At 60.3% G+C, this 16534-nt stretch overlaps 1 protein-coding gene across 1 annotated transcript; it reads right to left on the bottom strand.

Moving 5' to 3' along the window:
* Positions 1-6167: 6167 nt before the first annotated feature.
* On the bottom strand, positions 6168-15975 carry LOC122547914 (immunoglobulin lambda-1 light chain-like; the record flags this gene model as incomplete). Its single annotated transcript, XM_043686472.1, has 2 exons — positions 6168-6560; positions 15612-15975. Coding segments are annotated over 2 exons (708 nt in total), but the record flags the coding sequence as incomplete, so codon positions are not given.
* Between the last annotated feature and the right edge of the window lie 559 nt (positions 15976-16534).

Below are 16534 nucleotides of genomic sequence, written 5' to 3'. Positions count from 1 at the left end.
GATGACTGGCACTCTTTACGGGGGACTGGGTTTTCTGTGCCCCCTATTGTGATAACTGACACTCTATACGGTGGACTGGGTTTTCTCCGCCCGCTCTTGTGATGACTGGGTTATCCCCGCCCCCTATTGTGATGACTGGGTTTTCTCCGCCCCCTATTGTGATGACGGGGTTTTCTCCGCCCCCTATTGTGATGACTGGCACTCTTTACGGAGGACTCGGTTAGCCCCGCCCTCTATTGTGATGATTGGTTTTCTCCGCCCCCTATTGTGATGACGGGGTTTTCTCCGCCCCCTATTGTGATGACTGGCACTCTTTACGGGGGACTGGGTTTTCTGTGCCCCCTATTGTGATAACTGACACTCTATACGGTGGACTGGGTTTTCTCCGCCCGCTCTTGTGATGACTGGGTTATCCCCGCCCCCTATTGTGATGACTGGGTTTTCTCCGCCCCCTATTGTGATGACGGGGTTTTCTCCGCCCCCTATTGTGATGACTGGCACTCTTTACGGAGGACTCGGTTAGCCCCGCCCTCTATTGTGATGATTGGTTTTCTCCGCCCCCTATTGTGATGACGGGGTTTTCTCCGCCCCCTATTGTGATGACTGGCACTCTTTACGGGGGACTGGGTTTTCTGTGCCCCCTATTGTGATAACTGACACTCTATACGGTGGACTGGGTTTTCTCCGCCCGCTCTTGTGATGACTGGGTTATCCCCGCCCCCTATTGTGATGACTGGGTTTTCTCCGCCCCCTATTGTGATGACGGGGTTTTCTCCGCCCCCTATTGTGATGACTGGCACTCTTTACGGAGGACTCGGTTAGCCCCGCCCTCTATTGTGATGATTGGTTTTCTCCGCCCCCTATTGTGATGACGGGGTTTTCTCCGCCCCCTATTGTGATGACTGGCACTCTTTACGGGGGACTGGGTTTTCTGTGCCCCCTATTGTGATAACTGACACTCTATACGGTGGACTGGGTTTTCTCCGCCCGCTCTTGTGATGACTGGGTTATCCCCGCCCCCTATTGTGATGACTGGGTTTTCTCCGCCCCCTATTGTGATGACGGGGTTTTCTCCGCCCCCTATTGTGATGACTGGCACTCTTTACGGAGGACTCGGTTAGCCCCGCCCTCTATTGTGATGATTGGTTTTCTCCGCCCCCTATTGTGATGACGGGGTTTTCTCCGCCCCCTATTGTGATGACTGGCACTCTTTACGGGGGACTGGGTTTTCTGTGCCCCCTATTGTGATAACTGACACTCTATACGGTGGACTGGGTTTTCTCCGCCCGCTCTTGTGATGACTGGGTTATCCCCGCCCCCTATTGTGATGACTGGGTTTTCTCCGCCCCCTATTGTGATGACGGGGTTTTCTCCGCCCCCTATTGTGATGACTGGCACTCTTTACGGAGGACTCGGTTAGCCCCGCCCTCTATTGTGATGATTGGTTTTCTCCGCCCCCTATTGTGATGACGGGGTTTTCTCCGCCCCCTATTGTGATGACTGGCACTCTTTACGGGGGACTGGGTTTTCTGTGCCCCCTATTGTGATAACTGACACTCTATACGGTGGACTGGGTTTTCTCCGCCCGCTCTTGTGATGACTGGGTTATCCCCGCCCCCTATTGTGATGACTGGGTTTTCTCCGCCCCCTATTGTGATGACGGGGTTTTCTCCGCCCCCTATTGTGATGACTGGCACTCTTTACGGAGGACTCGGTTAGCCCCGCCCTCTATTGTGATGATTGGTTTTCTCCGCCCCCTATTGTGATGACGGGGTTTTCTCCGCCCCCTATTGTGATGACTGGCACTCTTTACGGGGGACTGGGTTTTCTGTGCCCCCTATTGTGATAACTGACACTCTATACGGTGGACTGGGTTTTCTCCGCCCGCTCTTGTGATGACTGGGTTATCCCCGCCCCCTATTGTGATGACTGGGTTTTCTCCGCCCCCTATTGTGATGACGGGGTTTTCTCCGCCCCCTATTGTGATGACTGGCACTCTTTACGGAGGACTCGGTTAGCCCCGCCCTCTATTGTGATGATTGGTTTTCTCCGCCCCCTATTGTGATGACGGGGTTTTCTCCGCCCCCTATTGTGATGACTGGCACTCTTTACGGGGGACTGGGTTTTCTGTGCCCCCTATTGTGATAACTGACACTCTATACGGTGGACTGGGTTTTCTCCGCCCGCTCTTGTGATGACTGGGTTATCCCCGCCCCCTATTGTGATGACTGGGTTTTCTCCGCCCCCTATTGTGATGACGGGGTTTTCTCCGCCCCCTATTGTGATGACTGGCACTCTTTACGGAGGACTCGGTTAGCCCCGCCCTCTATTGTGATGATTGGTTTTCTCCGCCCCCTATTGTGATGACGGGGTTTTCTCCGCCCCCTATTGTGATGACTGGCACTCTTTACGGGGGACTGGGTTTTCTGTGCCCCCTATTGTGATAACTGACACTCTATACGGTGGACTGGGTTTTCTCCGCCCGCTCTTGTGATGACTGGGTTATCCCCGCCCCCTATTGTGATGACTGGGTTTTCTCCGCCCCCTATTGTGATGACGGGGTTTTCTCCGCCCCCTATTGTGATGACTGGCACTCTTTACGGAGGACTCGGTTAGCCCCGCCCTCTATTGTGATGATTGGTTTTCTCCGCCCCCTATTGTGATGACGGGGTTTTCTCCGCCCCCTATTGTGATGACTGGCACTCTTTACGGGGGACTGGGTTTTCTGTGCCCCCTATTGTGATAACTGACACTCTATACGGTGGACTGGGTTTTCTCCGCCCGCTCTTGTGATGACTGGGTTATCCCCGCCCCCTATTGTGATGAATTGGTTTTCTCCGCCCCCTATTGTGATGACGGGGTTTTCTCCGCCCCCTATTGTGATGACTGGCACTCTTTACGGAGGACTCGGTTAGCCCCGCCCTCTATTGTGATGATTGGTTTTCTCCGCCCCCTATTGTGATGACGGGGTTTTCTCCGCCCCCTATTGTGATGACTGGCACTCTTTACGGAGGACTCGGTTAGCCCCGCCCTCTATTGTGATGATTGGTTTTCTCCGCCCCCTATTGTGATGACGGGGTTTTCTCCGCCCCATATTGTGATGACTGGCACTCGATACGGAGGACCCGGTTAGACCCGCCCCCTATTGTGTGACATCGGTAAACGGCGCCCCTTATTGATGGGCGGACTGGATTAACCCCGCCCCCCTATTTTGAGGACTTCGTTATCCCCGCGCCCTATTGGAAGGGCTCGGTTAGCGCCGCCCCCTACTGTTGGGCGCCCTCGGTAAGCACCGCCCCTTTATCGATGGGAGGACCGCGTTAGCCCCGCCCGTTATTGGGAGGACTGGACTATCCCCGCCCCCTATTGTGATAACGGGGCTATCCCCGCCCCTATAGGGCGCCCTCGGTAAGCACCGCCCCTTTATCGATGGGAGGACCGCTTTGGCCCCGCCCGTTACTGGGAGGTCTGGGTGAGCACTGCCCCCTACTGTTGGGAGGACCAGGCGAGCCTCACTCCAATAGAATCTCTGCAATATAGAAACAGGCCATTCAGCCCCAACTGTTCCTCCACCCAGACCCATTCACACAGCTAACCCTCCAAGTGGTGCATAGTATGGGCAGTTTAGCGAGGAGACCAGAGCAAACCCACACCGATACAGGGGGAACATATCCACACACACGGTGTAATCGAACCCGGGCCCCTAGGAGGACCAGGTTAGCACTGCACCCCCCTATTGTTGGGTGATGTGTGTTAGCCGCGCCCTCCAATGGTGGGAGGTCCAAAACAACACACACACACCACCAAGACTCACCGCCCTCTGGTGGTGGGAGGACCAACTCCATCCTGTCAACAACGCCCTCAGGTGTTGGGAAGACCATCTCGGTCACTTTGTCAGCGCCCTCTGGCAGCGGCAGGACAACTCAGTCCTGGGTCGGCGCCCTCCTGAGGCGGGAGGACCTACACAGCCCTGTGTCAGCGCCATCTGGAGGCGGGAGGACAGACACAGCCCTGTGCCAGCGCCATCTGGAGGCGGGAGGACCGACACAGCGCTGTGTCAGCGCCCTCTGGAGCCGGGAGGACAGACACGGCGCTGTGCCAGCGCCATCTGGAGTCGGGAGGACAGACACAGCCCTGTGTCAGCGCCATCTGGAGGCGGGAGGACAGACACAGCCCTGTGTCAGCGCCATCTGGAGCCGGGAGGACAGACACAGCCCTGTGCCAGCGCCATCTGGAGCCGGGAGGACCGACACAGCGCTGTGTCAGTACCCTCGGGAGGCGGGAAAACAGACACAGCCCTGTGTCAGCGCCATCTGGAGGCGGGAGGACAGACACAGCCCTGTGTCAGCGCCATCTGGAGGCGGGAGGACCGACACAGCGCTGTGTCAGCGCCCTCTGGAGCCGGGAGGACAGACACAGCGCTGTGTCCGCGCCCTCTGGAGGCGGGAGGACAGACACAGCCCTGTGTCAGCGCCATCTGGAGGCGGGAGGACAGACACAGCCCTGTGTCAGTGCCCTCTGGAGGCGGGAGGACCGATTCAGCCCTGTGTCAGCGCCCTCTGGATGCGGGAGGACAGACACAGCCCTGTGTCAGCGCCCTCTGGAGGACCAGCTCAGCCCCGTGTCAGCGCCCTCTCTTGGCAGGAGGACCAAGGCAGCAACACCCTTGCTTCAGTAGGGATCTGCAGGGGACCAACCCCTGTGCCATCCCTTGCCCCCCCCAGTCCCTTCACTGACCTGGGCATTACTGCCTGAGCTGAGTTTCTGCAAATGCAAAACTCAGCAGCATTTCTTTGCAAAATTGTCCGCTTTGATAAAGCAACCAAGTGCAGAGCAAGAGGCAATTCAGGGCCCGCGGTCCCCGTGGTAGCCCTTTGGTGACTGTCTCTCGCTGCCTTTTGTTATTATTTATCGTATTGCTGTTTGATTTATATTTACTTGTGAATTTCATGCACAGAGTGTGAGGGCTGAATTTCCCCACGTTATATTCTGTCCTGCGGCGTTCCCCAGTCTTTCCCCGTTTAAATAATATTCAGCTCCTCTCTCCTTCCTCCCACTTAACACTGACCTCCAGGTAGAGTACTTTCCATCTGCAACCACTTTCTGCCTTCTGTCAGCCAACCAATTCTGAGTCCAGATAGCCAAATCTCCCTGTATCCCGTACCTCCTGACTTTACGAATGAGCCTACCATGGGGAACCTGATCAAATGCGTGGCTGAAGTCCACATACACTACATCCACTGCTCGACCTTCATCAACCTGTCTCGTCACCTCCTCAAAGGGCGTGGCTTTGCCTGGCGATGCCAAATGAGGTGTTTCTGAATGCACTGCCACGCGTGACGGAGCTGAAAACATTATTTCAAGCCATCCGAGTTGAGGGAGTGGTCTTATGAGGAGAGGCTGAGTGGACAGGGATTATATCTTCATCCGAATTCAGAAGAATAAGGGGGGGGAGTCTTATAGAAACCTATAAAATGGTGAAGGCACCGGACAAGACAGAGGTAGAGGGGATGTTTCCACAGGCAGGTGAGACTAGGATGGGAGGGCATAGCCTCAAGATTAGGACTGAATTGGGAAGGATCGTCAATATAATTCCCTGCTCAGGGAAGTGGTTGAGGCTTTCTCAGTTAATGTTTTTTAAAGCTCAGATAGATTTTTGTTTTGAACAGTAAAGGGATTAAGGGTTACGGTGAGAGGGCGGGTGAGTGTAGCTAAGGCCAGAGAAAGATTAGCCCTGATCGTATTGCATGGTGGAGCGGGCTGGAAAGGAGAGACGGCCTACTCCCGCTCAGAGTTGTTAAGAATACCGTCCTAACCCGATCTGCTCCCTCTCTCTCTCTCCGTCCAATCTCCCCTTCCCTCCTTCCGTAACCAGAACCATCCTCCCTTGGATACACGGGCAGACTCCCCCCCTCAACCCCCCCACCCCCCACCGAGCCACACTCGCCACCCTGCGCAGGGGGGAGGCTGGCGCAGTGGAAAGTAGGCCTCACTCCCGGCCTCCACGTGACTCCGGGCCCCGCGGCCTCCCAACCGCCCCTCGGAGCCGGGTCCACGGAAAAGCTCAGCCGACGCGCGCCCGGAGTTCTCATCCTCTTCCCCCACCCACCCCGCCGAGGCACGCGGCCACAGGCCGCCAACCGACGCGTCAAAGAACGAAAGAGTCGTGTCAGACCAGAGGGGTTGCCTTTATTGTATCCATTGGCGCAGACAGAGTTAGGAGAGCGGGCAGGAGCCCCTGTCGAGGGTGCCCACCACCGGCTCCGCACTCGACTCGTGGTGGAGCTCGCAAGAGAAGCGAGAGTGTGCGTGCCACTCGTCGGCGGTCAGGGTCAGGTAGCCGCTCCAGCTGTAGCTGCCGTCGGTGCCCCCCGGCGCGGGCACCGCCTCCGTCACCAGCCGGCGCTCGGCCTCCTTGCCGTCCATTGTCCAGCGGGCACGGATGTACCCTGGGTAAAAGCCGCTGGCCAGGCATGTCAGGGTCACGTCGTGGCCTGGGAAGGCGAGCTGCTCGGGGGGTGGCTGGTACAGGTGCACGGTGGGCGCAGACGGCTGGCGAGCTGCCAGGGAGGTTACGGAGAGAGAGAGAGAGAGAGAGATGTCAGCCGGGCACATCAAGGGAGATACACAGACTGGGCAACTGTACACGGTGCTCCCGGTGGGATAGGGAGACCGGGCAACTGTACACTGAGCTCCCGGTGGGATAGGGGGACCGGGCAACTGTACACGGTGCTCCCGGTGGGATAGGGAGACCGGGCAACTGTACACGGTGCTCCCGGTGGGAAAGGGGGACCGGGGAACTGTACACTGAGCTCCCGGTGGGATAGGGGGACCGGGGAACTGTACACGGTGCTCCCGGTGGGATAGGGGGACCGGGGAAATGTACACGGTGCTCACGGTGGGATAGGGAGACTGGGGAACTGTACAACGAGCTCCCGGTGGGATAGGGAGACCGGGGAACTGTACACTGAGCTCCCGGTGGGATAGGGCGACCGGGGAACTGTACACGGTGCTCCCGGTGGGATACGGATACCGGGGAACTGTACACGGTGCTGCCGGTGGGATAGGGAGAACGGGGAACTGTACACTGAGCTCCCGGTGGGATAGGGAGACCGGGGAACTGTACACGGTGCTCCCGGTGGGATAGGGAGACCGGGGAACTGTACACTGAGCTCCAGGTGGGATAGGGAGACCGGGGAACTGTATACTGAGCGCCCGGTGGGATAGGGAGACCGGGGAACTGTACACGGTGCTCCCGGTAGGATAGGGAGACCGGGGAACAGTACACAGAGCTCCCGGTGGGATAGGGAGACCGGGGAGCCGTACACGGAGCACCCGGTGGGATAGGGAGACCGGGGAACTGTACACCGAGCTCCCGCTGGGATAGGGAGACCGGGGAACTGTACACGGTGCTCCCGGTGGGATGGGGAGACCGGGGAACTGTACACGGTGATCCCGGTGGGATAGGGAGACCGGGGAACTGTACACGGTGCATCCGGTGGGATAGGGAGACCGGGGAACTGTACGTGCAGCTCCCGGTGGGATAGGGAGACCGGGGAACTGTACACGGTGCTCCCGGTGGGATAGGGAAACCGGGGAACTGTACACTGAGCTCCCGGTGGGATAGGGAGACCGGGGAACTGTACACGGTGCTCCCGGTGGGATAGGGACACCGGGGAACTGTACACTGAGCTCCCGGTGGGATAGGGAGACCGGGGAACTGTACACGGAGCTCCCGGTGGGATAGGGAGACCGGGGAGCTGTACACTGAGCTCCCGGTGGGATAGGGAGACCGGGGAACTGTACACGGAGCTCCCGGTGGGATAGGGAGACCGGGGAGCTGTACACTGAGCTCCCGGTGGGATAGGGAGACCGGGGAACTGTACACTGAGCTCCCGGTGGGATAGGGAGACCGGGGAACTGTACACGGTGCTCCCGGTGGGATAGGGAGACCGGGGAACTGTACACTGAGCTCCCGGTGGGATAGGGAGACCGGGGAACTGTACACTGAGCTCCCGGTGGGATAGGGAGACCGGGGAGCTGTACACGGAGCTCCCGGTTGGAGAGGGAGACCGGGGAACTGTACACGGAGCTCCCGGTGGGATAGGGAGACTGGGGAACTGTACACTGATCTCCCGGTGGGAGAGGGAGACTGGGGAACTGTACACGGTGCTCCCGGTGGGATAGGGAGACTGGGGAACTGTACACTGAGCTCCCGGTGGGATAGGGAGACCGGGGAACTGTACACGGTGCTCCCAGTGGGATAGGGAGACCGGGGAACTGTACACCGAGCTCTCGGTGGGATATGGAGACCGGGGAACTGTACACGGTGCTCCCGGTGGGATAGGGAGACCGGGGAACTGTACACGGTGCTCCCTGTGGGATAGGGAGACCGGGGAACTGTACACGGAGCTCCCGGTGGGATAGGGAGACCGGGGAACTGTACACTGAGCTCCCGGTGCGATAGGGAGACCGGGGAACTATACACTGAGCTTCTGGTGGGAGAGGGAGACCGGGGAACTGTACGTGGTGCTCCCGGCGGGATAGGGAGATCGGGGAACTGTACACCGAGCTCCCGGTGGGATAGGAAGACCGGGGAACTGTACACTGAGCTTCCGGTGGGATAGGGAGACTGGGGAGCTGTACACTGAGCTCCCGGTGGGATAGGGAGACCGGGGAACTGTACACGGTGGTCCCGGTGGGATACGGAGACTGGGGAATTGTACACGGTGCTCGCGTTAGAACAGGGAGACAAGGGAACTGTACACGGTGCTCCCGGTGGGATACGGATTCCGGGGAACTGTACACGGTGCTCCCGGTGGGATAGGGAGACCGGGGAACTGTACACGGTGCTCTCTGTGGGATAGGGAGACCGGGGAGCTGTACACTGAGCTCCCGGTGGGATATGGAGACGGGGAACTGCACACGGTGCTCTCTGTGGGATAGGGAGACTGGGGTACTGTACACGGTGCTCCCGGTGGGATAGGGAGACCAGGGAACTGTACACTGAGCTCCCGGTGGGATAGGGAGACCGGGGAACTGTACACGGTGCTCTCTGTGGGATAGGGAGACCGGGGAACTGTGCACTGAGCTCCTGGTGGGATAGGGAGACCAGGGAACTGTACACCGAGCTCCCGGTGGGATAGGGAGACCGGGGAACTCTACACTGAGCTCCTGGTAGGATAGGGAGACCGGGGAACTGTACACTGAGCTCCTGGTGGGATAGGGAGACCGGGGAACTGTACAAGGTGCTCCCGGCGGGATAGGGAGACCGGGGAACTGTACACGGTGATCCCGGCGGGATAGGGAGACCGGGGAACTGTACACGGTGCTCCCGGTGTGATAGGGAGACCGGGGAACTGTACACTGAGCTCCCGGTGGGATAGGGAGACCGGAGAGCTGTACACGGTGCTCCCGGTGGGATAGGGAGACCGGGGAACTGTACACTGAGCTCCCGGTGGGATAGGGAGACTGGGGAACTGTACACGGTGCTCCCGGTGGGATAGGGAGACCGGGGAACTGTACACTGAGCTCCCGGTGGGATAGGGAGACCGGGGAACTGTACACTGAGCTTCCGGTGGGACAGGGAGACCGGGGAACTGTACACCGAGCTCCCGGTGAGATAGGGAGACCGGGGAGCTGTACACTGAGCTCCCGGTGGGATAGGGAGACCGGGGAACTGTACACGGTGGTCCCGGTGGGATACGGAGACTCCGGAATTGTACACGGTGCTCGCGTTAGAACAGGGAGACAAGGGAACTGTACACAGAGCCCCCGGTGGGATAGGGAGACCGGGGAACTGTACACCGAGTTCCCGCTAGGATAGGGAGACCGGGGAACTGTACACTGAGCTCCCGGTCGGATAGGGAGACCGGGGAACTGTACACGGTGCTCCGGTGGGATAGGGAGACAAGGGAACTGTACACAGAGCGCCCGGTGGGATAGGGAGACCGGGGAACTGTACACCGAGTTCCCGCTAGGATAGGGAGACCGGGGAGCTGTACACGGTGCTCCCGGTGGGATAGGGAGACTGGGGAACTGTACACAGTGCTCGCGTTGGGATAGGGAGACCGGGGAACTGTACACGGAGCTCCCTGTGGGATAGGGAGACCGTGGAGCTGAACACGGTGCTCCCGGTGGGATAGGGAGACCAGGGAACTGTACACGGTGCTCCCGGTGGGACAGGGAGACCGGGCAACTGTACACTGAGCTCCCGGTGGGATAGGGAGACCGGGGAACTGTACACTGAGCTCCCGGTGGGATAGGGAGACCGGGGAACTGTACACTGAGCTCCTGGTGGGATAGGGAGACCGGGGGACTGTACACCGAGCTCCCGGTGGGATAGGAAGACCGGGGAACTGTACACTGAGCTTCCGGTGGGATAGGGAGACCGGGGAACTCTACACTGAGCTCCCGGTGGGATAGGGAGACCGGGGAACTGTACACGGTGGTCCCGGTGGGATACGGAGACTGGGGAATTGTACACGATGCTCGCGTTAGGACAGGGAGACAAGGGAACTGTACACAGAGCTCCCTGTGGGATAGGGAGACCGGGGAGCTGCACATGGTGCTCCCGGTGCGATAGGGAGACCGGGGAACTGTACACGGTGCTCGCGTTGGGATAGGGAGACCGGGGAACTGTACACGGAGCTCCCTGTGGTATCGGCAGACCGGGGAGCTGAACACGGTGCTCCCGGTGGGATAGGGAGACCGAGGAACCGTACACAGAGCTTTCGGTGGGATAGGGAGACCGGGGAACTGTACATGGTGCTCCTGGTGGGATAGGGTGACCGGGGAACTGTACACGGTGCTCCCGAGGGGATAGGGAGAACGGGGAGCTGTACACAGAGCTCCCTGTGGGATAGGGCAACCGGGGAGCTGTACACGGTGCTCTCGGTGGGATAGGGAGACCGGGGAACTGTACACCGAGCTCTCAGTGGGATAGGGAGACCGGGGAACTGTACACTGAGCTCCTGGTGGGATAGGGAGACCGGGGAACTGTACACTGAGCTCCCGGTGGGATAGGGAGACTGGGGAACTGTACACTGAGCTCCCGGTGGGATAGGGAGACCGGGGAGCTGTACACAGTGCTCCCGGTGGGATAGGGAGACCGGAGAATTGTACACGGTGCTCCTGGTGGGATAGGGAGACCGGGGAACTGTACACGGTGCTCCCGGTGGGAGAGGGAGAATGGGGAACTGTACACTGAGCTCCCGGTGGGATAGGGAGACCGGGGAGCTGTACACCGAGCTCCCGGTGGGATAGGGAGACCGGGGAACTGTACACGGTGCTCCCGGTGGGATAGGGAGACGGGGGAGCTGTACACAGAGCTCCCTGTGGGATAGGGAGACCGGGGAGCTGTACACCGAGCTCCCGGTGGGATAGGGAGACCGGGGAACTGTACACGGTGCTCCCGGTGGGATAGGGAGACCGGGGAGCTGTACACGGTGCTCTCGGTGGGATAGGGAGACCGGGGAACTGTACACCGAGCTCTCGGTGGGATAGGGAGACCGGTGAACTGTACACTGAGCACCCGGTGGGATAGGGGGACCGGGGAACTGTACACTGAGCTCCGGTGGGTTAGGGAGACCGGGGAACTGTACACTGAGCTCCCGGTGGGATAGGGAGACCGGGGAACTGTACACGGTGCTCCCGGTGGGATAGGGAGACCGGGGAACTGTACACCGAGCTCCCTGTGGGATAGGGAGTCTGGGGAGCTGTACATAGTGCTCCCGGTGGGATAGGGAGACCGTGGAACTGTACACGGAGCTCCCTGTGGGATAGGGAGACCGGGGAACTGTACACCGAGCTCCCTGTGGGATAGGGAGTCTGGGGAGCTGTACACAGTGCTCCCGGTGGGATAGGGAGACCGTGGAACTGTACACTGAGCTCCCGGTGGGATAGGGAGACCGGGGAACTGCACACGGTGCTCCCGGTGGGATAGGGAGACCGGGGAACTGTGCATGGTGCTAACGGTGGGATAGGGAGACCGGGGAAGTGTACATGGTGCTCCCGGTGGGATAGGGAGACCGGGGAACTGTACAAGGTGCTCCCGGTGGGATAGGGAGACTGGGGAACTGTACACGGTGCTTCCGGTGGTATAGGGAGACCGGGGAACTGTACACGGCGCTCCCGGTGGGATAGGGAGACCGGGGAACTGTACACGGTGTTCCCGGTGGGATAGGGAGACCGGGGAACTGTACACCGAGCTCCCGGTGGGATAGGGAGACCGAGGAACTGTACACGGTGCTCTCGGTGGGATAGGGAGACCGGGGAACTGTACACCGAGCACACGGTGACATAGGGAGACCGGGGAACTGTACACTGAGCTCCCGGTGGGATAGGGAGACCGAGGAACTGTACACGGTGCTCCCGGTGGGAGAGGGAGACCGGGGAACTGTACACGGAGCTCCTGTTGGGATAGGGAGACCGCGGAACTGTACACGGTGCTCCCGGTGGGATAGGGAGACCGGGGAACTGTACACGGTGCTCCCGGTGGGATAGGGAGACCGGGGAACTGTACACGGTGCTCCCGGTGGGATAGGGAGACCGGGGAACTGTAAACCGAGCTCCTGGTGGGATAGGGAGACAGGGGAACTGTACACTGAGCTCCCGGTCGGATAGGGAGACCGGGGAACTGTACACTGAGCTCCCGGTCGGATAGGGAGACCGGGGAACTGTACACTGAGCTCCCGGTCGGATAGGGAGACCGGGGAACTGTACACTGAGCTCCCGGTCGGATAGGGAGACCGGGGAACTGTACACTGAGCTCCCGGTCGGATAGGGAGACCGGGGAACTGTACACTGAGCTCCCGGTCGGATAGGGAGACCGGGGAACTGTACACTGAGCTCCCGGTCGGATAGGGAGACCGGGGAACTGTACACTGAGCTCCCGGTCGGATAGGGAGACCGGGGAACTGTACACTGAGCTCCCGGTCGGATAGGGAGACCGGGGAACTGTACACTGAGCTCCCGGTCGGATAGGGAGACCGGGGAACTGTACACTGAGCTCCCGGTCGGATAGGGAGACCGGGGAACTGTACACTGAGCTCCCGGTCGGATAGGGAGACCGGGGAACTGTACACTGAGCTCCCGGTCGGATAGGGAGACCGGGGAACTGTACACTGAGCTCCCGGTCGGATAGGGAGACCGGGGAACTGTACACGGTGCTCCCGGTGGGATAGGGAGACCGGGGAACTGTACACTGAGCTCCCGGTCGGATAGGGAGACCGGGGAACTGTACACTGAGCTCCCGGTCGGATAGGGAGACCGGGGAACTGTACACTGAGCTCCCGGTCGGATAGGGAGACCGGGGAACTGTACACTGAGCTCCCGGTCGGATAGGGAGACCGGGGAACTGTACACTGAGCTCCCGGTCGGATAGGGAGACCGGGGAACTGTACACTGAGCTCCCGGTCGGATAGGGAGACCGGGGAACTGTACACTGAGCTCCCGGTCGGATAGGGAGACCGGGGAACTGTACACTGAGCTCCCGGTCGGATAGGGAGACCGGGGAACTGTACACTGAGCTCCCGGTCGGATAGGGAGACCGGGGAACTGTACACCGAGCTCCCGGTGGGATAGGGAGACTGGGGAACTGTATACGGTGCTCCCGGTGGGATAGGGAGAGTGGGGAACTGTACACCGAGCTCCCGGTGGGATAGGGAGACAGGGGAACTGTACACGGAGCTCCCGGTGGGATAGGGAGACCAGGGAACTGTATACGGTGCTCCCGGTGGGATAGGGAGACCGGGGAACTGTAAACCGAGCTCCTGGTGGGATAGGGAGACAGGGGAACTGTACACTGAGCTCCCGGTCGGATAGGGAGACCGGGGAACTGTACACGGTGCTCCCGGTGGGATAGGGAGAGTGGGGAACTGTACACCGAGCTCCCGGTGGGATAGGGAGACAGGGGAACTGTACACGGAGCTCCCGGTGGGATAGGGAGACCGGGGAACTGTACACTGAGCTCCCGGTGGGATAGGGAGTCCGGCGAACTGTACACGGTGCTCTCGGTGGGATAGGGAGACCGGGGAACTGTACACCGAGCCCGCGGTGGGATAGGGAGACCGGGGAACTGTACACTGAGCTCCCGGTGGGATAGGGAGACCGGGGAACTGTACACTGAGCTCCCGGTCGGATAGGGAGACCGGGGAACTGTACACGGTGCTTCCGGTGGGATAGGGAGAATGGGGAACTGTACACGGTGCTCCCGGTGGGATAGGGAGACCGGGGAACTGTACACCGAGCTCCCGGTGGGATAGGGAGACCGGGGAACTGTACACCGAGCTCCCGGTGGGATAGGGAGACCGGGGAGCTGTACACCGAGCCCCCGGTGGGATAGGGAGACCGGGGAGCTGTACACGGAGCTCCCGGTGGGATAGGGAGACCGGGGAACTGTACAGGGTGCCCCCGGTCGGATAGGGAGACCGGGGATCTGTACACGGTGCTCCCGGTGGGATAGGGAGACCGGGGAGCTGTACATTGAGCTCCCGGTGGGATAGGGAGACCGGGGAAGTGTACACTGAGCTCCCGGTGGGATAGGGAGACCGGGGAACTGTACACGGTGCTCGCGGTGGGATAGGGAGACCGGGGAAGTGCACACCGAGCTCCCGGTGGGATAGGGAGACCGGGGAGCTGTACACCGAGCTCCCGGTGGGATAGGGAGACTGGGGAACTGTACACGGAGCTCCCGGTGGGATAGGGAGACCGGGGAACTGTACACGGATCTCCCGGTGGGATAGGGAGACCGGGGAACTGTACACCGGGCTCCCGGTGGGATAGGGAGACCGGGGAACTGTACACCGAGCTCCCGTTGGGATAGGGAGACCGGGGAACTGACAACCGAGCTCCCGGTGGGATAGGGAGACCGGGGAACTGTACACCGAGCTCCCGGTGGGATAGGGAGACCGGGGAACTGTACACCGAGCTCTGGGATAGGGAGACCGGGGAAGTGTACACGGTGCTCCCGGTGGGATAGGGAGACCGGGGTACTGTACACGAGACCGGGGAAGTGTACACTGAGCTCCCGGTGGGATAGGGAGACCGGGGAACTGTACACGGTGCTTCCGGTGGGATAGGGAGACCGGGGAACTGTACAGGGTGCCCCCGGTGGGATAGGGAGACCGGGGATCTGTACACGGTGCTCCCGGTGGGATAGGGAGACTGGGGAGCTGTACATTGAGCTCCCGGTGGGATAGGGAGACCGGGGAAGTGTACACCGAGCTCCCGGTGGGATAGGGAGACCGGGGAACTGTACACCGACCTCCCGGTGGGATAGGGAGACCGGGGAACTGTACACGGTGCTCCCGGTGGGATAGGGAGACCGGGGAACTGTACACTGAGCTCCCGGTGGGATAGGGAGACCGGGGAACTGTACACCGGGCTCCCGGTGGGATAGGGAGACCGGGGAACTGTACACCGAGCTCCCATTGGGATAGGGAGACCGGGGAACTGTACACTGAGCTCCCGGTGGGAAAGGGAGACCGGGGAACTGTACACGGAGCTCCCGGTGGGATAGGGAGACCGGGGTACTGTACACGGTGCTCGCGGTGGGATAGGGGGACAGGATCCGAGTGCCCGGCGGTATCTCCCGCGAAGTGAACACTCACTGGCGATGAATAGGTGAACTCCGTTGCCAAAGATGACCTGGTTGTCTTTGACTGTGGCACAGTAGTAGGTGCCAGTGTCTGCTCCAGCGATGCTCGTGATGGTCAGGACGTAGCTGCTGGTGCCCGCGTCCCTGGACGGTTGGAAGCGGTCAGTGTAGCCCGTGCCCCGCACGATGCCGCCGTTTGCCCAGTGAACCAGCACCCACCGCGGCGCCTGCACTGTCCGCAGATGGTACCAAAAGCCGCCGTAGTCCGCGACGTTCAGGCCTTTAACCTGGCACTTCAGGGCGGCAGTGCCTCCCGCGGTTACTGAGACTGACGGGGCGTCGCCGAGGGCTTGGCTCGACTTGGCACCTGGAAGAGAGGCAGGTCAGGACAGAGTGGAATGGGGGTGGGTGGGGGTGGTGTCGCGCTGACTGGAGGTCGCATTTATATAGCGCCCAGTCCCCGACAGGAGTGTAACGTCCAATGTTTCAATTTAACGAGACCCAGCTCCTGCACCCTTGTCCCCATAACCCTGCATTTCCCCGTGGCCAAACCACCCCTCACATCCCTGGGCACTATGGGTAATTTAGCACGGCCAAACCACCCCTCATATCCCTGGGCACTATGGGTAATTTAGCACGGCCAATCCACCCTAACCTGCACATCCCTGGGCACTATGGGTAATTTAGCACGGCCAATCCACCCTGACCTGCACATCCATGGACACTATGGGTAATTTAGCATGGCCAATCCTCCCTAACCTGCACATCCATGGACACTATGGGTAATTTAGCACGGCCAATCCACCCTGACCTGCGCATTTTCGGTGTGTGGGAGGAAACCGGAGCACCCGGAAGAAACCCACGCAGACACGGGGGCAGAATCCGCAAACTCCCACACAGGCAGTCGCCCCGAGCGTGACATCGAACCCGGGTCCC

The sequence above is a fragment of the Chiloscyllium plagiosum genome, unplaced genomic scaffold (genome assembly GCF_004010195.1).
Source record: "Chiloscyllium plagiosum isolate BGI_BamShark_2017 unplaced genomic scaffold, ASM401019v2 scaf_12960, whole genome shotgun sequence".
NCBI lineage: Eukaryota > Metazoa > Chordata > Chondrichthyes > Orectolobiformes > Hemiscylliidae > Chiloscyllium > Chiloscyllium plagiosum.
Note: the sequence above shows the minus strand (reverse complement) of the source record. Positions and strands in the feature narration are given on the sequence as shown.